Source organism: Adelges cooleyi, unplaced genomic scaffold (genome assembly GCF_023614345.1).
Source record: "Adelges cooleyi isolate 19-005CV unplaced genomic scaffold, UGA_ACOO_1.1 ACOO_flye_CR_arks_rails_tigmint_CR_PRNA_2, whole genome shotgun sequence".
In the NCBI taxonomy this organism is placed as follows: domain Eukaryota; kingdom Metazoa; phylum Arthropoda; class Insecta; order Hemiptera; family Adelgidae; genus Adelges; species Adelges cooleyi.
This window is the reverse complement of record NW_026095860.1, coordinates 10,836,755-10,863,591: the sequence shown is the minus strand read 5'-3', so window position 1 is coordinate 10,863,591 and position 26,837 is coordinate 10,836,755. Positions and strand designations below refer to the sequence as shown.

Here is a 26,837-nt window from a genome sequence, read left to right as displayed (position 1 = left end):
ACACACACAACACAACTTAGATTTATTTATTTATAAATAGTATTTATTAACATAATATTAGTTTTTGACTTAATTTTATTTAAAAAAAAAAAAATTTATACTTTTGTTGATCTATTATTATTGTTACTATTATCATTTAGAAGTATTTTATATTTTAAATCGAATTACTACTTAATTTGTACTATATTATTATTATTATTTATTTTTAAAATTGTATAACTAGTTTTCACTGGTAATCCAGCTGTGCTACTGCCCTTAAAAAATTATTTTTTAAATATCATTATGAATTTTATCAAAAAATTATTTATATGATCTAAATTTAAATAATATTTTGTAATATTCGTAATGTATTAATTTTTTTAATGTATTTATAATTTTCTTTAAATATAAGTAGACAATTCTTTACTTTTTCACGTACTTATCTATATTTTTAAATTATGTATTGTGTATATAATAATTGCATAGGTATTCTATTCACTTTTCCAACTTATGATTTTTTATATTTTATTGTTAAAGCTAAAAATGTATTTATTATACTGCCGTGCTAAGAAGAAATTTCCTAACGTACCGATAAACATAATAAGCAGATAGGAAATTTCTAATATGCACAACAGTATAGTAGTAATATAAATACTATATAGTAGCTATTGATCTATCATCGTTATTACGACTACATCACTCAGTTAATTTTAGTACTAAAGATTTAAATTGTAGTTTATAAATAATTATACAATATTAATGATTATTTAACATATTGTAATCAATTACCTATTCCTATTTACTTAAAGATAAATAAATTGTATATTGATATGTATTTATTTGATTATGCTTGTAAACATAATTATACTTAATTAAAAATAACGTAATTTTTAATTTTTGTTTTATTTAATTTAATTTTAATTGTGTGTACTTTTTAAACACAAATTGTACTTAATTTACAACCTGTGAAGTAGTAAATTATTTTAAGTCGTGGCTTTTTATTTTTAAGAGTAACATATCTGTATTAGAATTTTAGTATTTTTCTTATTTTATAATTTTGTAAATTATATCTTAATACATTTCTTTTTACAATTTTTCTACTTATAATATAAATTACGCTTTTTATTTTAAGTTTTGCCCAGTTAGTTAGTAATATAGCTATTATATTGTATAATTTACTAAATAAATGTACTGTAACAAATAAATGATTTCATATTTTTTTATCATAATAATAATTTACTGAAGATGTTGGTTTGTAATTAATCAATCAAGGATCATAGTTAGAAAAATTAAAAATTTTAGCTTAGAGGTTGAGTTATGAGCGTAGATAGAAAAAAATACCTTTTCTTCCACGACCAACCTAATGGTAGAACTTAAAATACTTTTCAGTAAATATTTTCAATTAATTTTAATATTTTCCTGCTTTAACTTGAATTTTAATTTAACACAAGAAAATGGTAATACATTAAGTAACCGGTTAACACAAAAAAAAAACCTAGGAAATGGCTTGACTTTGGCACCATCGATAACGTTTGACAATGTTCCAGATACGTCAATTTATTAATAATTTTAAATCAATAACAGTACTACACGTTTGTTTGAGTTGTCACATAATACATTTTATATAGTCTCATTTTTCAAATAAATAATATGTTTGTAGATAGTAAAATAAAGATATTATATTTAACTATACAATTTACAAAGTAGAAAATACATTATTTAAAACATTGAACACACTATATTCTCGGATATTATAAAATTTCAGTGTTATTGAAAAAATATATGGTACGATCTTGACTAGACATCTCCTTTATTCATAAATTAAATATATATATATATATATATATATATATATATATATATATATATATATATATACAGGCTGTATTATACAGCTATACAATGTAATTTTAACGATAATAAGTAGTAATATATATAAATATACATGCATGAAAATGAATAAAATGCAAGTTACACAAAATAATAATTGTTGAGATAATATATACATTATTATTATTGCATTATTAAAATTTGATAGGTGCGTAATAATAATAATAATATATATTATATAATAATACATAAAACGATAATTTTTCAGTCTCATATCTTTAACAAAAATAATTCGTCTATTATTTCCCAGGAAATAATGACCCGCGTTTCACTTAAACAATACATAACATAATTTGATCATATAAAAAAACAAAAACGTACATTGTACAAACAACTAGAAGCAATATTATGTTAGACACCATTTTTTTTTTTTTTTTGATAAATATTAAATACTGATACGGCTGTTCGACAACGCCTCGAACTTCAGTCAATACACAAAAATCAAACTAACTGCCAATAGTCCCCGACATAATTAAGTAATGATAGCGGATCTATACACATTGTGATCGATCACACTGCAAAGTTCATCAAAGCCTCTTCGTCGAAGGACTCTTGACTAGTGGGTGGCGTGTCCAGCTGGGGCAAACCAAAGTCCACGTACTCTTGGTTGGCCGTTACCGAAAGAATTTGGTCCAGGCTCTCTACCAGTTCGTCGAACATTGGCCGCTCGTTGGGATGATAGCTCCAACAGTCTCGCATTATCATGTATCTAATAATCACATATTATACATTATAATAAGCATTTATAGTTAAATGACGTGACTACTTACATTTCTAAGGAGCAACAAGACGGTTTCTCCATGCGGTGTCCGCTCTGCAATAGATTGAAGAGCTGCTCCATGTTGGGCACCGAAGGATAGGGCGTACCTCCCAGTGTCATGATTTCCCATAACAACACTCCGTACGACCATCTGTAAAAACATCATCATATTGTGATTGTGAAAAGTAGCTTTTGTAATACAACTGTAAGTTGTATTAACCCCAATAGGTACTCACACGTCAGATTGTGTAGTGTACACCCTGTGGAACAAAGCCTCGGGGGCCATCCATTTGACGGGAAGCCTACCGTCCGTGGTCTTCCTGTAGTATTCTTGGTTCTGCACGTCTCTGGCTAGACCGAAGTCGGCGATTTTCATTACATAATCTTCGCTGACCAACACATTCCTCGCCGCTAAATCTCTGTGTATACACTGAAATGGATAAAACATTGGCGGCGTCAGTAATAACTCGAGCCGGTTTAGGTACAATTTCTCTACCTTTCTGGATGCCAAATATTCCATTCCCCTGGCCACTTGATACGCGAAAGACACTAGGTCTTTTTGCGTTAACGTGTCTTTCAAGTTGGATCCGATGGCCGGTTCGTAGCCGGACGACGGCCTATGCTGTCTCAAGAAATCTCTCAAATTACCGTGCAGAGCGAATTCCACTAGTACGTACAGCGGGCCGTCTTGTGTGCAACAACCGAGCAAATTTATAATGTTAACGTGTTTGCCAATCATCTTCATCATTTCCATTTCGGACACCAAGTCCATCATTTCCGTGTCGGTATGTCCGTCTACGCAGGCCGGACGGAAATAAGTTAGGTATTTTAGTTGTTTTTTAATTTTTTTTATATAGCCAATTTACCTTTCAACATTTTTACCGCCACTGTAGTCGTGACATGTTCACATAGAATTCCGTCGGCTTCGCCTCGCAATACTTTTCCAAATGCACCCTCTCCCAGAGTTTTGCCAAGCATGAGATAATCTCTAGAAAACTCCCAACACGGGTCTAAAGGCAACTCGTACTCCGACAAGCACGTCTGGTCCTGCAGCTTTGTGTACTTGCTTTTTTGTTTTTCAATCTTGACTACCGGCATCAACTGGAGAAAACGAATTATTAACACGGTTTGTGAAATAAATCAATTTGTATATTCTTACCAATGGATCACTCGCGTCGGCCATTTGCTGCTTTTCAATAATAATCTTCTTAGTCCATTGAGTGATCATGGCGTTTCTCGCCGATTCCCTGGCCACCAGTTCTTTGAGTTTTTCTCTCTTCCTCTGACTGCACACCAGCAAAGCAATGCACACTGAAATAACGAACACGAACCCAACTCCCAACGATGCTATATGATAGGTGTACAGTTGTAAAGCTTGCACTTTGACGGGTTCTTCTAATTCTAAAAAATCACGAATACGTTTTATTATCACTATATTTTCTCTCTCTCTCTCTCTTTGTTTTCTTACCGTCTACCACTTTAAGATAAGCACTGGCGTAGCTCATGCCCAGGCTATTTCCCGCTACACAAGTGTACCATCCTTCGTTTGAATGTGTAACGTTAGTCAGTTCCAAAATTTCCGGATATTCTACGTTCTAATAAATAAACGATAACGGGTTAACAAATGGGAAATGAAAGCGTTTTTTTCTAGACAGATACCTAGATATAGCGTACAGTCAAGCCCGATGAAAAAGCCAAAAAAACATTCGCAATAGACAAAAATAATGATAATGCATAAAAATAAAAAGCGTGTCATGTAGGATGTAAGCCTATTGTCCAAGCGTACCTTGACCTTCACCATGTTTGTTACATTAAAATTTTCAATATTTTCCGTTACAATTTCCCCGATATACCATTCGATATACGGATGCAAGTCCGAGAGCACCTTGCACGCCAAAGCCCCTGTACCACCCAACACCAGCGTGAGATTTTGAGGAGCTTCGGTAAACACTGGACGGTGGTGTAACCTCTCTAAAATAATAAAAACAAGTAAACATGTCAAACACAATTCCACCAGAGTACCAACAACGACATTAATATTATGTTAACCACATCCTTTATTATTCTAATACCTATAATGATTAAGCCCAAAAACCGTCATAAAAAAACATAAACACCACCTTCGCGCATGCCAACTGTTTTCCAGATTTCTGGCATTCTCAATATACCTGTATGACGGTGCCGTTATACAAATTTCCATCGTGTATACTTCCCACGGTCGCGTTATGATAGAACCATTGCATGTATGCTTCGAGATCGGCGAACAATGTACAATTAAACGTTACGCTGGTAAAAACCAACGCGGTGGTATTGTGCAGTTGCCCTTCTACAATGTAGGGCTTATGCGGGAATCGTTCTGTTTTTTGTTTAAGAGTTTATTGTATCAGGTTAGTATAATTGTATTGCACGATTCATTTGTAATCAATTTCTTAATTTTGATGATTGGCCAAAATATAAAAAACAAAAATCTAACACACTCACCGACAACTTCTACGTTGTATGTGAAATCGATGCACCCCATTTCGTTGCACACCTTACACGAGTAATTTCCTGAATCCGTTGTCATTAAATCTTCCAGCACGATCGACCACCGAGTGTACCTAGCCACACCCAGACTGCGTTGCGGTGGAGTGATGCCGTCTTTGTACCAAGTGACGATGGGCGAAGGATTGCCTGGACGGATAAAATGGATTTCGTGATAAAAGAAAATATGTGCAATTGAACATATTTTACAACATACCTTCGGCCACGCATTTCAGTTTCAACATGTTGCCGGCCGGCTTTGCCACGATCCTGCGCATGTTTTCGAATTTAGTGAATTTCGGAGGAGCCAATGATTTTTCGGTGCCGTTGTAAAATCCTGCTTTCTTTGAACCGTCCATAGAATCTCCATCTTCTGCTTCCGCCGCTGCTGCATCCGGTTCGGCAACGTACGTACCTTTGGCTATGTCTAGCCTAGCCCCGGACAGCACTCGAGGTTTAGGTCCGTTCGTACAGCATGCGTACCATCCTATGTCTTCCTCGGTTACATCTTCGAGGATCAACACGCCGTTGGACGATTTTGCCTGCACACAACGGAAATATAGTTTATGGTTTATCGACTGTATCGCGACATTTACCTTTATCTTGCGATGGAGATCTTCGATTTCGATTTCCTGGGGACTTGTGTTATTCAAAAAGTACCAATCGATTTTTGAAGAATGACCACTAGACGTTTTACAAGCGAACCACGCGGTATCGCCTAGTTTCAGAGTTATGTTTTGCGGGTACTCTGCTAAAATGGGAATTTTACTCTTGTCTTCTGTAAACGTGCGTAGGATTTTCAATTTTAGAGGTATAGATTATCAATTATATGTAGAATATTATGTACGCTGTCATCAATCTAATACTCACTGTATATTTCAATGTTAAACTTGTGTTGAATCGAACCGTAATCGTTTTTCACAACACACGTGTAATTTCCCGCGTCCGACATGTTTACCTGATTTAAGGTGTAATTAGCAACGTCCACGTCCCCTTCGGTTAACACCTCGCCGTTTTTGTACCAAGTAAACTCGACCGGAGAAGTGCCTATATATAAACGACAACCATTGTTAAACTAGTTAGAAATCGCTTCGAACCGATCAGAAATATTTACTTTCAAAAGGACAACTTATGACACGAGTGTCGCCCGCCAACAACGTTATATTGTTGTCCATGTAAGGTTTGAAAATGGCGAATTTCGGTTTAGCACCATCTTTTCGATGCGAAAGACTTTGAAGGGGCTTCGGTTGTTTTCCAGCGCTTGCCGAACCAGCTCCTCTTTTCGACACGGTCAATGTGAAATTGTGCCACTTTGTATAATCTTCTCCATTCTCGGTAGAACCGTCTATCAAACAAGAATATTGGCCTTCGTCGGCAAATTTCACGTTTTTGAAACGTAACCTGTACAAGATATGACATGACTTGTGTGTTTTTAAAATACAAAAAAAAACACAACTATTCTAAACATTACCATTGCGACTTTTTGGTGATTCTGTTTGGCGAGTCCGTAAATGTTTCGTCGTCCGAGTCTTTCACCCATTGGACTTTGATGATTTTTACAGACTCGGGGGCTTCGCATTTCACATACAACCGCTCCCCCTCGACAGCAGGCAAGACGGTATTTGCGTCTGAAAAAAAAATGCTATAATAAACCTATCCATGACCGTAAATCGCCTATTTATTATGCAGAGTAGACCAATACTCATCTAAATATCCAGTAGAAGACTGGGAGGCTATTTTGAGTTCTTTGTAAATTATTAGAAAAATACTATACAAAATTTAGAAGAGTACGTAGATTGTGGATGATATATATATGTATATGTTGTTAAAAATTGTTATTTTTTATTTTGTGGGTTCCGGTCAGTCAAAAACATTTTTTCTACCAGTGATATTATATTTATAACCGAACCCCGATCATAGAGAGACTGGACCGCCGAGGTCAACCAAGTTTAGCGTGCGTCTGAACAAAAAAAAAATGTCAACCGCAACAAATATGTATATATTATTAACAGTCTAGTCTGGTAGGGTCTAATATATTTTTTTATTTCATTTCCAAGTCCAACACGCTGCAATAAAGGTACATATTTTTAAACTCTGTCCAACCGACCCTCTGAAAAACACATACACACGCGGTTTTCTCATAGCAAAACAAACCGGACCATAAAAAACCACCATGAAAATAATAATATAGAACAGTCACGTAATTCCATTTCTGGACCAACTCCAAATATTATCCCCCCCCCCGCCAATAACTTTTGGATAATTGAACTAAATCACTATACCTAAGGGCTATGGTCCTGTAGGCTGTAATCAGAGTATTGTAAAACAAGTATAAAAATGTTTAAAAAAAACACAGCTAAATTATAGCGAATTTGCAATTATAAAAATATGAATTATTAGAACTATAATAACCAAATAAAGCAAAACTATAAAACACTGTTCTGTACCACCAACGAATAATACCGGTTAGCGCCAGATATAGATCAAAATAATTTGTATAGATATTATGTGGATATTAGACCCTTTTTTAATTCTTACACGCGTCTAACAGAGAAGACATGCTCTGGTAGCGGTATTAATGAATCATATAACATATACATATGTAACATGTGCGTCGTTTCTTTAGACTACTGTGACTAATAAACAGCCTTTTTTTTTGTCCATTCAAATGCAGCGCGACTTGTTGGGTGTGCAATTCATTTCCGCTGTACATATTATATATATATTATATATATATATATTGTTTTATTTTCCCAAGTTAAAAATATTAAATTTAACCCTAGTAGTTGATATAGTCAATAGGTGGTCAAGTTTTCAAATTTGTTTTCGGTTATTTCAATAAATATCACAACTTTATCGATAAAGATCTAATCCTACAATTTTTTAAAATCATATGTACATATGAAATTATAATTTACTATGTCCAATTTTTTCAACTAATCTGTGAGTATCGCCAATCAATGGTTCGGTAGTCGCGTCGGTATAGCTAATACAACCACCATAATTTATTCTAATGTTATAAAATGTTGTTTAGGTAGATGCTAAATAGTTTCGAGTCAAATGGGCATTTTTAAATAAAAATAAATGTTACTGTACCTTCTAGGATAAAATTTCTTGGACGTGTCGGCAGACACAACCCACTGGCCAACAAAAATAACACGATGGTCGTTGGCAACATATTTGACGGAAATGTAATCATTTTTCTAAAAACCAAACAAACAAATAAGACGTCTTAATTTTATTTTCGCATAGAGTTAACAAAATATAATGTGCATGTTGTGCAACAGTGATAAGTGATATTATTTTGTTACAATATTATAATAATAGAGCCGGTCTTATTACCTATGCAGCGTATATAAGACACACTCTAAATTTAAGACGCATCCATTAGGTATTCAAGTGGCAGCCTCGCGGTCAGATTGGTTTCTTCCGTCCGTCCCTTTTATCTCAATTCACATAGCCGTCGGTCCATACACTCAATTATTAGTATTGTTGTCTCCTCTACCGTGTCGTCCAAGCACTCACCAAACGAGACCAGACGAACGAGAGACCTTATCAAGCTCTCCCAGCCTGGCCGTTAATAAATATACGGCCATTATAACGATTAGGAGCGGTTAGCAGAGCTCTCATCTTCAATATTTATATTTTTACGACCCCACTGCCGAAGACACTGTACTGTATCTGGCAATTGAGTTTAAACAATATATATAAACATTGACTGTCGGTTGAATTTCCACAGACTTAGAGACCGTTCGAGTGAGTTTGATAAACAAACCGTCTGCGTTGTCTCAAGCCGCGTGTCTTCCAAACCTTGTTTATATAATAGTAGGTATAATCCATATTAGATATAAATATATGCGCTCAATTGTTATGTACTTGGCACGCTCGTATTGACGCAATGAAAATTAAAAGCCCAACTACAAGGTTAAATTTGCATTGTGCCAATTATTTTTTTACATTCGAACAAATTCATCCGCAGTTTTCGCTTTAGTTAAAATAATAAAATGGCGCATACAAATTTCAAAAACTGTCAGTCGTCTAGTCGTCTCTGAATAACTGATAATATAAAGTCTTTAGCAATATTGATTTAGTTAAATGTGCACGCTTTTGAAAACGAGCCCGTCGCCCAAAACGGCTAGTAAAGTTTGAAGTAAAGTAATCAAAGTATACAACCGAGCTGTAAATCATAACAAAAGGTATTTTTAAAGGGTAAACGTTTTTATTAAGCGACCTCGCCGAATAGAAGTATAATAATATTATATATTATTATAGGGTTCTGATTAAGTCGTCCGAGTTTTTTATGATACGTAAAGTTTTTATTATTTTATTATATTGCTCGCGCCCACGCGCTTCTGTATTGTCTAAAATAATACCTACTGCGGGTAAGGCCGTATATGCTCATGATATAATCTCGATTTTTTTAATTTTACGATTAGCTCGAACTCTAGTGTAATTCAAAGGGTTTTCTTAATTTTTTTAAACGTCCCAATCCCACATGCGCTATACAAAGCAACCACACGCGTTCCTATTTTTTTACGGCAGTCTCTGATCGTAAAAAAATATAATATGTAATATTTTTCCAAAAAGGACCCATATATATCCATTTTTTTAAGGTGGTCCCATTACAACACGACTATTATACTGCTATTCGCTGTAGCCGCAGTTCCCCTTTGGACGGTACTTATTATATAATATATTTTATGAACTGGGCTACTGTTATACGGGTAGTACCCTGCGTTCCGTGTGCGCCGTTCAGCACAGGGATAAGTCGAATTTTACTACTTGAAACAACACCCGACGTTTAAAAAAGCAAAACCTTCGAGTATTGTGTGTGTGTTTTACCAACCGTATTACAGGCGGCTTGTTTCTATATATTATTCTTGTCACACAGACTTTGTGTGTAATTGTCTTACGGTCTGCCGCCGGTTAGGTACTTTCGTAAATACCGTTTTTTTGGGACCGAAAGGCAACTGTACAGGACGATTGAAAAAACCGCGTGAAATCGATTTCCCTGCCTTCCGGGACGTGATGTACACGCGTAATATGTTTGCTTTACAAAAGACCACCAGAAGAACAAAAAAGTATACTCTATACTAATATGTGTACAATAAAATATTATTATAGTAGGTATTTATGGCGAACGTGTCGCCGGCCCACGATAACAGTACATCTGCACAATACTCGGGTACATTGCAACGCGTACCTATACCTAATTTAAAAACCAAAATATATTTCGAAATAAGTTTTCTGGTTTCGTCTTAAGGCGTGTATTTGAGCAAACACGACGGTCTACTGCGTTGATCTTTGTTGGTATTGGAAATGATTTATTGATCATATCGTTGAAATTCTAAGGCAAACGATAACTGCACGGCGTCGAGTATATTATACAATCAGAAATATTTAATAATATGATTTGTTTGTTTTTATTTATCCATTAATATTAAAACAACGAGATATCTAATAGAGATAGGTATTAGATAGGTATTGAGTACTTAATTTAGTGCACGTTATACGGACGTTTCCATATTTTTGAAATATGGTATATTTTCTAGACAACATATATTAAATTGAAATTTTCAAATATATTTGATTAACCCACGACCTTTTACTCGAAGGCCTTATCAGAGTCGGTGTACAATAATATTATGATTGATGTTGCCGGATATCGGGCAACTACTAAATCTATGTAAATGTTATTATATTCAATAAAAGGCATTGTCGCGCCAGGGAAACGCCATAGACCGGTGGATTAGTAAAGGATTATCTTATCAGCTGAATTAGTGTATATTAATGGGTTTATAATTGGTTTTCCTTGTACAATATAATATATCCAATAGATCTAATATAGTAATATCAATTTAAAATTATTTATCTTTCCGCTCGTCCGGTTATTAAAGAAACCTCAAATCTTACATAATTCTAAATTATAAGACGTCCTCCCTTACAGGACCGCTCCCTTATATACCTAACCTAACCTAACACGTACATACACGTCTTGTGGCACTTTATACATACATATATTATATAATATCATTATTATAATATAACCTTGCACCTACAACCCCATTACAGACACCTCGCAGTTGTCGTATATCCCTTTTTTTCCGAGGCCCGTCAATCAGATACAAACCGACGTACACATGTGTTGCGTCGAGATACCATCGTCAAGTGTGTGTGTGCGCGTCTGCCGTCTCGAATATTTTATTTTTTCCCCCTCATGATAACGTTATATAACGACATGTAAAACATTATTATCATTATTACTTATTATTATCGTAGTCATCGCGTTGTGGTGTACCTACTACCCCCGTGTGTATAGGCCTATAGGACCGCATAATGTAATTACCTTGTCTGGTTTGTGTGTGTGTGTATGCCCCCCGCCCCCTTCCATCAGTATCTGATAAATAGACATATATTATAATAGTGGTCTCGACATGACACGACTGCGTTGACTATATGGGGTGGAAAGTTATTATTCAAGCGCCACTTACATCACATCACCGGCCGACCAGGCCACCAGTCAGACTAATTTCAATTACTAGGTAGGTACTCGACACCGTAAAAAAAGCCATTACTCAGGTAAACACACACACCGACGTCAGTTGAACCCAATAACCGTAATTACTAAAATATATGCCGAACGAAAAATTTGGACGTGTGATATCATTCATATGGCATTAAATACATATCTTCTACAGAGATTGTCCGTGAATACTTTAATGGACATTCAACGGACCTCATAGTATACGTGTGTAAAAAATTACGATTTAAAATTATGTATTATTTTTGTCATTCGGCGAAAAAACTACTCGTTTGTTTGGTTTTGGTCTCCACACACAGTTAAACAAACAAACATCTAACGGTATTCGTGTTGCCCTCCTCTCCCTAACACACCGTGCTTAGTTACCCTTATTATATTATTTAACACAATATGAACAATTTAGAGAAAAGAAATCACCGTAAACCAAGAGGACATGCGGCGAAGGGTTGTACACTGTACAGTAGAACAGGATTGGCAATGCGCCGGTCCACCCCGGCCCACGAGTAATTGAATGATAATACAATAATAATAATAATTGCATCCTATTATAATATGGTAAATTCATAATAAGCATATTGGATTAATTCACGTGAGGGCCAAAGGAAGAACGGCACAAACAATGCACTATTGTACTTGTATCCGAACATCAATTAACGCAACGAGTCCGTTTAATTACTCGCATTTTGTTTTGTCGTCTTGATTTTATTGTGCATCCCATATTAATTGGGGACGGCTTGCTCTGGTGGAAGGTTTTATTTTTTTGTGATTCGACAATGTACGTTAGAACCCATTAGTTTTTGCTAGACATTATCAATTTGTAACTGCCCAGAGGGCGGCGTTGCTACACACAATATTGATTGTGGTAAAACACGAAACGCATAGAAATCATATTAAAGTATATTATTATACTATATTATACGTGCATATTATTATACCTATACCGAGTGTAGTAGTACATTAGTTAATCGAATCGACTGTCGTAGGAGACGACAAAGCGTATTACATTGTATTATAGTGTAATATAATCGAAAAATATGCACTCGTTACGAGGTCACGAGGTTGTTGAGAAAGAATTTTAGAATTAAAATGCACAGCGACCATTCTTGTGTTACAAGAGTCGAGAATAGAATGTGTTGTACACATGTTTATCATAATAAAATCTAAGCCAAGTAGCCAAGGTATTTATCGTTACCTAGTGTGTATCAACATTTAATCAAATATTTTATTATATTTATATAAGGACAACGGTAACGTCGCGTGAAAGCTTAATTTGTTGTTGACATAAGACACAATATAAGAAGTATATTTGAACTAATAAGTAATGCATAATAATATTTTAGGTACATGTTATTTTTACGGTTTTTTTTTTACAACTTTATTCTTTTAAATTACGCGTCACGTAATAGTAATGGTATAAAAAAAAACCCAAAAAAATTGAAGATACGAGAAATGTATTTTTAAAATTAATTTTACTCAACTCCTTCAGCGCATTAATCGAAACGGCCAACGCGATAGACTTACAGCTCCTACACTGTTATATGCACAACTCGCAAGTAATATAAACGAATAAGGGAACACAATATTGGCCGAACTTCAAAAAGTCATTAAATTATATTATTATGATTAAAAATGTCCTATTTCGGCGTTTAAGTTTTTGTTAAAAATAATAAACAACACTTATTATGAATCAACGTTAGTCGTCTAGGTGTTATTCTATAATCATGTATACCTTTTCAAAATTCATCAATGGTATGGTATTGTTCGTGTAAAATTAAAAAAAAAAAAAATACATAATATTTCAATAATTCCATTTTGTATGCTACAGGGCCGGATGGCGTCAAGGCTATAGTGACTATAGGGACTGCCTAGGACCTATCGGCGCTGATTTTTTTTTATAATATTCTAATATTGTCCCGCTCATTAGGAGCATTGATTTGAATTAGCCCAAGGGCATCGAATAGATAATTCTGCCACGACTTCTATGACCTTACAAACGCACGGTTTGTTCTTATGGCGACAAATACATATAACCAGAGGCGTCAAACTCTAGAAAACCGACTTCCGTCAAACATATTTTTAACAAGATTATATAAAACTATATCTATTCAATTTTGCCTAGCTAAAACTAATTCAGGTTTCTCAAAAAAATCTCATGTGTGCAAATTGTGAAATTCAAGTCTGCGATAAATTCGCGGAGGCGGTAACATTTTTCATGTTTTTTAATCTTTTCATTATAATAAATTAAACTGTACCTACGCACGTTACAATAACATACCGTTAACGATTGACGATGGCAACGACGGTGGCGGTCGGGTTAATCAGTGTAAAGCCAAAGAGAGGGAGAGAGAGAGTATGTATGAAAAAATAAATATCTCCTCGGTTATAGTAAATCATAATCGTCTTGGACGACACGGACGCTGTTGTGCGGTGACAATAGTTTTTTGATTATTTATAAAAGAAACTGGGCACACAAACATACATCTGTTAAGGTGCACTGTGTATACATATAAGATTTTGTCACCTAGGCACCCGTAAATTAGCGTTGTTTGCTCATTGACCCTCAAGCGGCGTGTGCTGTAGCCAACAGGTAGTAGGCGTAGAGATTAAAATATATTAACCACATTATCATAATATAATAATAATAATAATATTAGTAGTACGCTGTTGTTGTTACTTGTTGTTGCTGCTGGAAAGGTGGACACCAGCAGGTCACATCGCCTGTTTGAATAAAGCTGATAACGCCTCCCTGAATGTACAAGATATACGTGTATCTGTCGTTTACTGTCGTCGCAACCGCATCAACGTTTTATTAGTATAGGCATCTTTCTTTTTTCTTGACTGTTGATTTTTCCATTACCTTTTTAATATTCCACAACGGTCGCGTTAGCCGCCGACACTTCCACAGGTAAAACAACCGCGTCCGCACCAAGAAGCAATAGTATATAGCCACGTGCTGTATGTTTTTTATTATATCTTTTATATGCAGTATTATTATATATATATATTTTTATTATTAGATGATGGGTACGTGTATAAGGTGTCAATGTACGTTGTATCCATGCAAATCTATCTGCAGATAGCAGGTTGTGTTTACTACTTGACATATAGCTTAGAGGCTTAACTGGATATAGGTAGTATTGTTTTATAAGGAGAGAACCTTTGTAAAATACATTTTAAAACAAGATATTTGAATTTATAAAACAAATAAATGCAATTATAGTACATATAATATATGTACCAGAATCAATTGCATGTGAAATATATTTGAATTATTAAAACTTATATATTTTGGTTAAAATATTGTGGTCAGTATCTTGAAAATGATAAGATAGGCATTATATTTCACAATCACCAAAGGTTTAGAATTCAAAAAACTATTTATGGATATTTATATTTAAAAAAAAGTAGCTCTTTTAAACAATTTTACTTTTAAGTACCATTTTTCTTAGCTACGTTACTTTTCACACAAACAAATATTATTATCAATATATTATAATAATAACACCGTTGCTAAAAAATGGTAGAGGGCGGCCTTAATGTAATATTTTTAAATGTCTTGACGATGAAATTTCCAAGCTGTTGTCGTCGCCTTTTTGATTCATTTTTTTTCAAAAAAAACGTCCGGAGATTCGAGACGGAAACGATTAGCGAAGGCGCTGACGTACACATACGCGTGCTGGGGACGTTTTGTATGTGATGTACATGCACGTCCTATCCATTCTGGATCCGAAAAAATAAATTAAATACAATATTAAAAACCGACGTTACCTAATACGGTAAACTGCAAAAAACGTTATTATTAGTTCTAGAAACTCTTCGGTATAACGATCACAGTACCTATATTGTTGTTGTACAAATGGCCAACTTATCCTAAACTACCCGGTCCACATTATCTGGTATATTAAAACACTTATATCATTATATTGTGCAGATATCAACAACCCCGCCGGGACATGTGCCGTTCACATGTGCATCGAACCAACCCGGAGGAACACTTAGTGATTTTATAGCAGTGGCGGTTTAGGTAGTTAAAACCTGTAGAATACTTGCTTGCTCTCTCTCTCTCTCTCTCTCTGTCTCTCGTCGTCGAAGAATAAGAAGAAGAAAAGCGGTTATTTTTAAAATCAAAATATGCGCCCTTTAACTGTTTTTAATGTCGCGTTGTAAAAATCTTCCTGTCGTGTACCGCCGCCGTTTTAATATTAAAATAGTACGAAATGCGTGATCTGGTCATCGTAATTCACAAGCTATCCGATTACGAGAATCGGACATAATAATATTCCTTTTTTTGGAATATTCACCATGGTGACGATTGTATACAAATGGCAAGAAGATGGTAAACTAATTATTAGTATTTAGTCGGGTGCGTTAAATGATTAATTTTTAATAGTACAAAGTACTGTCAACACGGAGTCTGTTTGTGGATCAATAATATCAGTAGGACAATTTTCACAATGGCTGGTGACCCGTTATTGTCCACTCTTGTTTATTCTTACCATATTCATTGCACGCTATTTTTTAATATTGTAATAATAACACATACCTAATATAAATACCATAATATATTATAACTCTTGGCGGTAGTCTACAATTTTAACAAGTGTTGTTAAGAAGGGGACGGAGAGACAGTTCCGAATTAAGATTGCGACATATCTATATAAAATATTATATTAAATAATATTACAAAATATTGAAAATGTTACAAATTTTAAATGAAAATGAAGCTAGTTGGCTCTTCAAGTCTTATCAATTATCCACCAAAATTATTTGGACGTAGATTCTGCCACACAACTTAGTTTGCCAAGCGAATAAAACCAATTTATTTGCTCGACAAACTCGGTCGTCTCTGTTCTTTGAGAAAATAACGAAAAAAGGATTTCTGGTTTTGACCATTAGCGTGCTGGGTCAAGGAATGGTATTAATATAATAGTGGCCGATGTTCTGGTATGCGTTCTGTATGATCATATTAGGTACCCTAACATCTGGCCTAAGAAAACTTGTACATTCGACACGTGTGAGAGTGTTTGAGTAAATTTCCAAACGCATTCGGTACCCAAAAGAATCATCGGATAGATTTTCAATAATTATTTTTTTCCTTTGACTAAAAAACTGCGCGGCGAACGTCTTCTGAGCCGTCTCGGCTAGCGGTTAAAATATGTATTTTGTATCTCCAATACAACATAGTATAATAATGGACCATAAAAAGTTTATTGCGTGACAACATAGCGGAAATAAGGTGACGAACAAATGTCACAGTTAAATATTGTTATGGGTTAAGGCGTAACTAAATCGGTAATAAAAATAAAAATATTTTGCATTACATATTGTATCTACAGTATACAGCCAATAATGAATAATTATAGATTTAACAGTAAAACGTATTCGGACACCGCCGTAATAATTATTAATCAATCAAATATAATAAATAATAATATACTATAATAGTACAACGTTTATTATTCCAAGGAATGTTGTTTAAATCATGTTGTTATTGATAATTATAACAAATTATACAATTATTCTAAAAACAAAAGTAATATTATTATCGTTATGTTCGCTTTAGGTTTTCATGATAATCGATAACTTTTGAAAACAAGCAATTAACCTTTCAATTACACTACGATTTTTTAATTCGTCTGCAGTCTGGCCATCGCAATAAGCTGTTGGTTTAATGTATAATTTATAAAATATACAAACTATTGTTAATGACTATACATGACCAATGTTTTTACTTTTCAAAATTTTAAAATATGGTAATATTATAATAGACATACCTACTACACAGACACGCATCTCAGATGTCTCATGTCACATCTCTACCAATAATTAAGTCCCTACGCAGTTAAACAATTTTCGCAATTTATTTGCTTTGGCGTGCATACACTTTGCACTCTGCGGCTATTTTGAATAAGTAATCATAGCAAATATTATGAAATAAAAAAAATATAAATTTCTATTACCTTAATCAGTACGCACAGGTCAACTAGGTTTTAAATTATGCCAATTCACGTGATGAAGGCACATGGGCCTTGTGGCGCAACGGATAACGCGTCTGACTACGGATCAGAAGATTCCAGGTTCGAATCCTGGCAAGGTCGACGAAGCTTTTTGCGCTATTTTTCAATCGTTTATAATTTTCCACCCTTATTGGCCGGCGTCATTTTTCAAAATTTAAATTGTCATACAGTTGCGTATTACCAATGAAGTTCTTACGATACAATGAACCTCTTCATTTTTATTATTTTTTTTTATCTAACCCCTATTTATTCACTACCGCCTTATACATATAATATGGTTTCATATTATAACGGGTTTTATTATTTTTTCGGGCACGTCAATACCGAGGAATAAGTTAGTAAACAAACCAAATTTTCTATGTACGTTGTACCTCGCCGGAGATTAGATAAGAAGCGGACTCGACGGTTTTCGTGCACGTTTTGGTAGTTTACAAATATATAATATTTTTTTGTAAATACTAAATTAGATAAATATCGTCTTCAAACAACAACACTTAAACGACGGTAGGTACTATAGTACTCCCGCTCCAGTGGTCTAATCAAACCGAGTGTACCTATCTACCTACCTAGTAACATTATAGTTTAGGCACAGCTGTGTATTATTTAAGCGATGATAGCATGTCTGGTTGGAGACGTCAATGGTTTTTTTTCTGTTTGAAAACGGATATAGATAAACCTCCCCGGACCACTGAAAATTCAAAAAATATACTTTAGCCCGTTGACCACGGCAAAACGATGAAGCCTATGACAGCCTATGTTTACCTATGACCGAACACCTATTTTACATTAATGGAAAATTAAAAGAGTAAGACATGGGCCTGGGCATTTTGTGTTTACAAGAGCACAAGGAGCGGCTGCTGTAGCCAGAGACGGTTCTTATCAACGCAACCCCTTTTTAACACACCTGTTTGCCAGCCCACCACCCTGTACATTAGTTCTGTGTACATGCGAGCAGTGAACGTTAGTTGCACTTTGACTGAAACGTTTTAAAATATAATAATATATTTTCCACTCGTGGACTTCACTTGTTAAAATACAAAAGTAGTAAACCTCGCATTACACAAGTTAAACTCAAAGATATATTAGTAATTGCTCCGCTTTAATAATAAAATATACTATTACCATTTAATTACCCTTATCGTGTCGTTAAAAATAATTTATCGAATTTCTGTTTTAACTCTTCGTGTATTCGAGTTTAAGATATATCTAATTATTTTGATTTTCCAAATTAAGTCATATAAGTTGGGTTATATAGTGAGCAGAAATTATAGAAAATTACTATCTTAGAAAAGACTAAATATGAATCGATAAAAATCACAGTATGATCATTAGATTACAATGTTCACAATGAAAGTCATCGCTATACGTTTATCTACTATATATAATAATATGTCCTCATTTCGTATATCTATCAGATAGTTGCAGCTAAAACGTACCCAATATCTGTAAAGACCGGCACGGAACGAGGGGTTGAGGTTAACGCTTATATTATAGTGTTGTTCACATAATGGTGTATTATATAATATTATATTGAGTTACAAAAGACGAATGGATTTTTAACTGTTATCTAGTAAATTAATTTTAAATCGTTTGATAGACCCTTTTTTAATTCCCAATCCTGGCACAAATAAACATTTATTGACGTTGATTATAAACACATATGTGCATGCGTAAATCCTATACTTGGACTCATAATCCTTGTGGTGTACAAAATATAAATACCATGTGGAATAGCTGATTAAACGGAGGCTAATGGTTTTCTCGACATTTTTGATAATACAATTAATATAATTTGTTTTAAAAAAATTCCAAACGATACGGATGAACCGTAAGCTATTAAGCAAATTATATAATATTTACACATTTTATTGCCACGCTCGAACCAATAATTAAGTCTATCTAAATTACAATACAAACGACGTTAAGGGCGTTTAGAAAAAAATGTAATATTTTTTAAATACATGTATGTAGTATACAGATTAATTTGTTTTAAAAAAGAAGACAATTTTTGTCGATTCTTTCTTTATTAGAGACAAACGACGGTCGAATTGTCTAATAGAAAAAAAAAATAATAATGTGAAACCCAACCGAATGCGTTGAAATCTTTACGGGTTTAAGACCACTTTAAGGGCTTGTCAACACCGCTCTTCTTATATTAAGTCGAACGCGCGACTTCTTTGTTTTCCCTATATGTGAAGATATACATATTGTTACACAGCTTAATTATAAGTCGATTATTAGCATCATGTGAACAGCGACGGTCGTAATTATTTCTACAGGGTAATAATTTTTAATTTCGGAACTCGTACGGCTGTCGTCGGCACTGCAACTCGTAAAATCTCAAGACGGATTCCCATATTATTAAATAGTCGAAATTTATTGTCTGACACAAGACAACGTTGTTGTGTACATGCCGTTGTAAACAGTCGCGAGGGGAAGGCAAAAAAAAACAGCAACAACAAGACAATATTATTATAATTAGATACTATACTTGGAGTAGGTACTATACGTGATGTCCGTCTGTGGAAATGGATTTTCGGATAAGGTGTCGCCGGATATGGCTGCACAGGGCAGCCTTGGTTCTGTGGTCGCGAAAAAAAACGCCATTAAGATTTGGAAATATCACACGGCCCGGGACACGTCCGTGAACCGTTAACGAGCAACGGCCAATATGTAATCCGAGACGACGATTTTTGGGGACTTACTATAGCTGCTGTTGATCTCGATTATTTATCTATGGGACGACCCGAATGACTTACACACATGGGAAATCGTTTACCGTGCTTGTACGTTGCACAACTTTATTGTGCTGCTGACCGTCTAAGTAGTACACGTGTGGTACACTGCATGTACATAATATACGAGTAGCTTATATATTCATTCATTCGGTTTCACCGCCGCTACTTTTTATTCTTTATGTGCACCGTGTCGCCACCTATAAAGGGCCTCAACCCTTTTCTTATTGCCGCCAATGTCCGGTCTAATGAACAGCAGTGATATTGGTAGTTTTCTTGAAGTTCTGACGACCGCTTCAGTTGATAATAAAAAGGACACAAGTGATTTGTACACAATTTTACAGGAAAGCGAAATAGAAATATTCATTTTCAACGTGTTCTTATGGACGATGTCGTTGGTCTTTTTTCGAAAATCTGTGTCACCCGTTAGCGCGTATGGTTGTAATATAAAAATAAAATTCAACGCGTTGGGGCTGCTGTGACGACCGACTGCAGGATATTATAATAGTGGGCATGCCACACAATTTATGACGGTTACACATTAGACGGTAGCCGAATGAAACTACCAACGCTAATGAAGTATTATGAGATTTTTTATAATTACACGAGACGAGGTATATCGTCAGGGTTCCAGGGTCTAATTAAACTGCAGATTTATACCTAATAATATTCCTTTGGTATACAGCACGTACGATAATAATTATACTCGGGCGCCATGAATTTTTATTTATTTTTACTTTTTTTTTTTGCAACGACGACAGTATAATGACCGCCCGAGAAGCAGCTATTATGGACATTTTCATTTTTAATGACCTCCTCCAATTCAAATGGGTCGTCCCCGGGGAAAATGATTTCAAAACAAACGGGTCGGTAAAAATCGTATATTTACTAAATTAAAATTGAATGTAGTACGTTATTGCGTACACGCCGTTTTGATCTCAATATTAAAATAGGTATAATATTGTATTAAATCACGTTTTACACATAAAAAAACATAAACATGCGGTTTGATCCAAGAAGCGTACACAAAGCAGAAGTGCTAAATTCATACAATTTTCGTGGTACAGTTGTGAAGTTATACTCCACATATATATATATTTTGTCTTCAAAACCCTTTAAAATAGTTGTATGCGACGTCTATAGTCTATATCTCTATAATATTATGGTCTATATAGATGTATACCTACAATTGGGATTCGAGCCGTATTTTTTTCCCATCAGGGTTGATACGGTCCTCACTTTGTACACATTGAACTCTGTGCACTGTTGGAAAACAGATGGTATAGAACCCAACGTCTACCCCAATGTGTTTTTCAAATCTTATATTCTACGGTAGTCGGTACGCATTATGCAAACCATATATTATATTATTTTATCTTGTTTTAACTAATACTGTTTAATATAAAAAAAAAAAACGTAATCAAAGTCTTAAAAACTTACATGGCGTAGACTTCAAAAACAATCAATCGCAGCTGCAAGTGGCATCCATCGGGTAAAATCCAACAAGCTGTTTTCGTAATTATTATTAAAAAAAAATAATCGCACTGCTAGATTTGCCCAAGTCAATAAAAAAAAAATGTTTTCAATTGTTCAATGTGGAAAAAAAAATCACAAAAAAACGCACTCGACTCCGCGTACTTAAATAATACTGTATTCGAACGGTCGACGTTCAAACTGAGTCTGTTCACATTCACTACTGCTGTAGTACTATTCTTGTTCATGGCTATATTGCTCCTTGCGTTCCATTTGAAATCCTTGGTTTCCATTGGTCGACGAGCCAGGGTAAACGGTCGCCCTACCACTAATGTTCTACTGCGTTTAATGTACACACTTTGCAGTAAATAAACAATTAATAAAAACGCTTTTTTGCTGTTATTATTACTGCTATGTATTGTTGTAACTTGTAGGTATATACACAAATTAAATAAAAAATTATCAAAAGTTGGTCGAGTTGTACTTAATTTTATTTGAAAAACGATAATTATATATATATATATATAATATCTTTATGTAATATATCGTTTTTCAAATAAAATTAAGTACAACTCGACCAACTTTTGATAATTTTTTATTTAATTTGTGTATATATTATATATATATATATATATGTATAATTATCGTTTTTCAAATCAAATTAAGTACAACTCTATATATATATATATATATATATATATATGTAATATTTGTATTATGATAACGGGTAGTCCTGAAATATACAATGCATTTGTGTATTATGTCAGTTGATTAGCAATTACTTATTTACTAAAACGTGGATTCAATCGACTGTGATCTTTGCTGACGGTCGACGATTTGCGGCGTACCTACATATAAATATAAGTTTATTGGAAACTTAACGACATTTCTACATGAAAGGAAGTCTGAAAGAAATTGTAAATACATGTTTAATTTGAGCAGCATTAGTAGGCGTGCGTGCCGAATTTAAAAATTAAATATAGGAGTCGAGAAAGAGAGCACAGCGCATAAGTTCAACTGGTCATATAAATAGATTGCCAGGCTGCTGTTCTCGCAACGCTATATTACTTTTAAATTCAACACAAAACATGAAAAAAATCACATAAAAAAGTATTTATTAACGCTGTAATTAATTAAAACAGGTATTATGTACCCAACAAATATTAACTATTATATTATCGTCATAAAGGAAAAATATACTAGTAAAAAAAAAAAATATAATATATTTTATCAATAAACTATTAAAATAATTTATTTCTATTAAAATTAAAATATTACACAGACTATGTGTAAAAACCCCAATCGTATTATAAATATATTAACTTTCGTTTAAGAAGTGATTCAATCGGTGAGTTTTATTTTGCAAACAATCTCACTAGCAAATCATAACACATGCACACTATACACATGTCACGGGAACAATTGATAACATAACAAAATATCTGTTGCTCCTTTTTCTAAAAAGTTATTACACTAGCAGAATTTTATTTATATTCAATTTTAAAAAAAATGTATTATTGTTTTTTTTTTAATATCTTCGATTACTATAATGTTTTGTAGTAAATATTTAATAGATGTTGAACAACAATATCATTTTTTTTTTAATTAGTATATTTATTATTATTTTTTTTTTTTTAATTAGTATATTAAATTATAAATTTTATAATTTATTAATGCAACAACATTTTAGTCTAGGTTCAATTAAAATGAAAATGGGCAGAGAGTAGGTAATAGTTATTTTAATTTTAATACAGTTTTATCTATTTCTTTTGTCATTTATCTTGTTGTTGCAAATTAATTTTTCTCTAACACGATGTCCAGAGAATTTTAATGTAATAATCTAACAAAACATTTTTTTTTAATATAACAATTATTTGTATAGCACCTATTGTTTACACACTTAGCAATTTTGCTAACTAATTATTTAATTAATATGTACTATTTTAATTTTTACTTTCAAAATACGAAAGCATAATAAGAATTTTCATCTTAAGTTAACAAAGCTCACCCATTGGCCATTTCCCCTCCACCAAAACGCGTTAACTCATATTCATATATCTCGGTTGCATATTTTTACGACTTACGGGAAATCATTATAGCACGTAGTTGTACTTTTTGAAAATTATTGACTTTTGGACATCTTTAGGATATGGAAATAAAAAATCACAATAAATAAGGTAAAATAAAATTTTAAAAATCAACTTAAAGCATAATTTCATAGAAAATATATAGTTTAATAAAACCAAAAAAATAATGAAATAAAAATAATAACAAAAACAATAAAAAATTAACGAATCGTTTTGGTAAGCAATAACAAGGAAGCCAGTAGTCGTTACAAAAAAAGTAACGAAAGTTGAGTGTCAACAAATAAAAATTGGCGGTAAGTTTAACTAATTACGAGTCGTTAACAAAAAGTCGTAACGAATATAGTTCGTCGGTCGTCGAATTAACGTTTCACATTAGCATTAATATTAGATATAGTGGCGTAGGTACCGTGGGTGCAGGGGGCAAATATTTAATTTAGGGCGTTATACACGTTAACATGTAGTATTAATTAGCCTATGGGGCGCAAAAATATGTCTTGTCCTTGGGAGTCTCTAGTTACACCATTGATTAAATAATCAGTGCATACCTTGGCTATTTCTTTTATTTAATAATAATAGGTACAACTAGGGGGGTGCTAGGGGGACTTTAGACCGCCAGACTCAAAATTAGCATCCCCAAAAATTCAAACCCCAATCCTTCATTTGAACGCATACAATTTTAATAAGTACATACACTGTTGAAATTGTTTATTTTAAAATGTTTTTGTTTTCAGTTATATTATTTTATATCTAATGGTTTTAAGATAAGAATTATGTTTAGTCAGGTATACCGTTTACATAATTTTAGCACCCTCTAAAATTTAGGTCTAGTTACGGCTATGGCCAAGATAGGTATTGATTTATTTCATAGTCCATTCTTGTGTCACTGTTCTGTTATATGATATATTATAAAATTGTTCGAAAACTGCATGGTTCTAATAATTATTAATTATGATCATTAGTCTGTGAATTCCAGGTTTCAGAAAATGCATTGTTTTGTATAGAAACTTAGTAAATATATAATGACATATTGACAACGCAAAGTGATGGAAATAAATAAAAATTAAAAATGAATGAATGTGTTCGACAGTTACATTATTTACATACAAATGTATTAAACAACATGTTCTACTTAATCGAATATAACTATTATATTTCCTTAATCCAACCGGATTTGTTGACTATTCTTTATGAAAAAAAAACCGCGTCAGTAATGAGGTGTGTCTTACACATTATTAGCTCATACTTTCCAAGTCGGTGTCGATTTTTTAGTAAAAACTGTCTATAGCACGTGTTAGGGATAGAGTATCATCATGTGTACAACATAATATTATACTAGACGACTACCGTTTTAGACTTACGAGACATGTTGTGTCACAATTCCGCCGGAATTTAAAATCAACGTGCGGTCCGGAAACGGTTGTGTGTACTAAACACAAATAATTAGCACGTGCCCACGTTTAAGCTGCAGATCCTCCTATGTTTTACCGGCCGGATGACACCGCACTGTGTATAATCCCAAAGCGTGAGCCTTATGTGTACACACACTGCTCACTGGGTATGTATGTCTATGAAATGTATGTAATAACACGGGGGACTGAGATACCGAATCAGTAGTGTAGGATTTGTTCGTTCCATCTGAACGGTATTATTCATATTAAGGTGCGCGAAGGGATGAAAAAATATGGCTTTAATTATTCGACGGTGTCCTAGTTTGTCGTATAATCTCTTTCTACCAGTGATCCAAGACACACGGGGGGTACCATCACAGCACATTACAACGACGATCCACGTGTAGCCCAAATGGGCTGACAACTGAAACAATACACGCCGGTAGACCCACAGTATACATACATATGTGTTATGATGTGTGTATATGAAATTGTATACAATTTTATGGATCCAACCGAGCCACGGTTGTATTCGTTCTTGTTCTAATGACGTTCGTTACTCTGCGGACATCTGATGACCTGCACGTGTGTATCGGTGTATATTGTATGCTATAGGTTTCTTGAAATTATTTTAAAGAAAATATTTTCTACCCATTTAGAATATACATAATTGGGGAAAATGGATACCAGAAAAATATAGCTCAGAAAAACTACATTGTTGGTAATATAATACCTTATAATAAATATATAATATGTTACTAAGGGTTTAAGTCGGTAAACTGAATTAACTACTAACGAAAAGAAAAAAATACAGTGGAGCCGAAGAAGTACTTACATATTATAGTTCAATTAAAACGCATTATGTGTTAATGATATTTTTACGATTCTTTATTGTATGACGTGTACATCATACACTTTTGTTGTCTGGTTAGTATTAGATTCGACGGGTTATTGTACAAATTAAGTATAGATGAGCGGTTTTGAGCTATATCGAGCAATAGATATCTATCAAGTAATAGCATTCTGGTTTCTAGTTCTACACATTGGGTTCAAATCTTGGAGACCTAAAATTCATATTCTTGCTGTTATAGAACATTTCAAGTTTATGGAGTACATATAGGGATGTGCTAAATGGGGAGCAAATGAGACAAGTCCCCTAGAGTGGTTAGGTAAGTAAAATTTTAGAAGAGGGGCGACTATGATTTTGAATTTGGGATATTGAATATACTTTTTTTAACTCGCAGAGAAGCTAGGGGAAGTTGTTCTCGCCTGCAAAAAGCGGTTGGTTCAAAAATCATAATAAATAATGATCTATTTTTTTAGGTAACTAAACAAATTAGGTAAGTACCTAAGAAATCCAATATTTATTGGTAGTTCATGTTTTTTATTAATACTGTAAAATAAAATAATTGGGGAAATAAATATTAAAAAAATTACAGTGTTG

General features: G+C 33.7%; 1 protein-coding gene and 1 non-coding gene across 2 annotated transcripts; one reads left to right on the top strand and one right to left on the bottom strand.

The window, feature by feature from the left end:
• Positions 1 to 1,959: 1,959 nt before the first annotated feature.
• LOC126833409 (fibroblast growth factor receptor homolog 1-like) lies at positions 1,960 to 22,134 on the bottom strand. The gene is made up of 15 exons (XM_050564733.1): positions 21,886 to 22,134; positions 8,249 to 8,355; positions 6,624 to 6,780; positions 6,267 to 6,553; positions 6,023 to 6,199; positions 5,370 to 5,930; positions 5,111 to 5,302; positions 4,798 to 4,985; positions 4,098 to 4,224; positions 3,789 to 4,030; positions 3,496 to 3,730; positions 3,126 to 3,424; positions 2,866 to 3,059; positions 2,640 to 2,780; positions 1,960 to 2,578 (listed from the first exon to the last, which is right to left on the bottom strand). Exons 2-15 carry the CDS (start codon positions 8,349 to 8,351, stop codon positions 2,380 to 2,382), a joined length of 3,102 nt encoding a protein of 1,033 aa, XP_050420690.1. The 5' UTR covers positions 8,352 to 8,355; positions 21,886 to 22,134; the 3' UTR covers positions 1,960 to 2,379.
• Positions 17,719 to 17,791, top strand: Trnar-acg (transfer RNA arginine (anticodon ACG)). Its single transcript has one exon. It is a non-coding gene; the product is annotated as a tRNA-Arg (tRNA).
• Positions 22,135 to 26,837: the final 4,703 nt, after the last annotated feature.

What these genes read in the sequence shown, in the direction of transcription:
- LOC126833409 (XM_050564733.1), bottom strand. Translation starts at nt 8,351, where the DNA reads ATGATTACATTTCCGTCAAATATGTTGCCAACGACCATCGTGTTATTT. An exon ending in AAGAAATTTTATCCTAGAAG is followed by an intron (nt 6,781 to 8,248) that starts GTACAGTAACAT and finishes TTTTTTTTTCAG; the next exon opens with ACGCAAATACCGTCTTGCCT. An exon ending in GGCGGTAAAAATGTTGAAAG is followed by an intron (nt 3,425 to 3,495) that starts GTAAATTGGCTA and finishes CGGCCTGCGTAG; the next exon opens with ACGGACATACCGACACGGAA.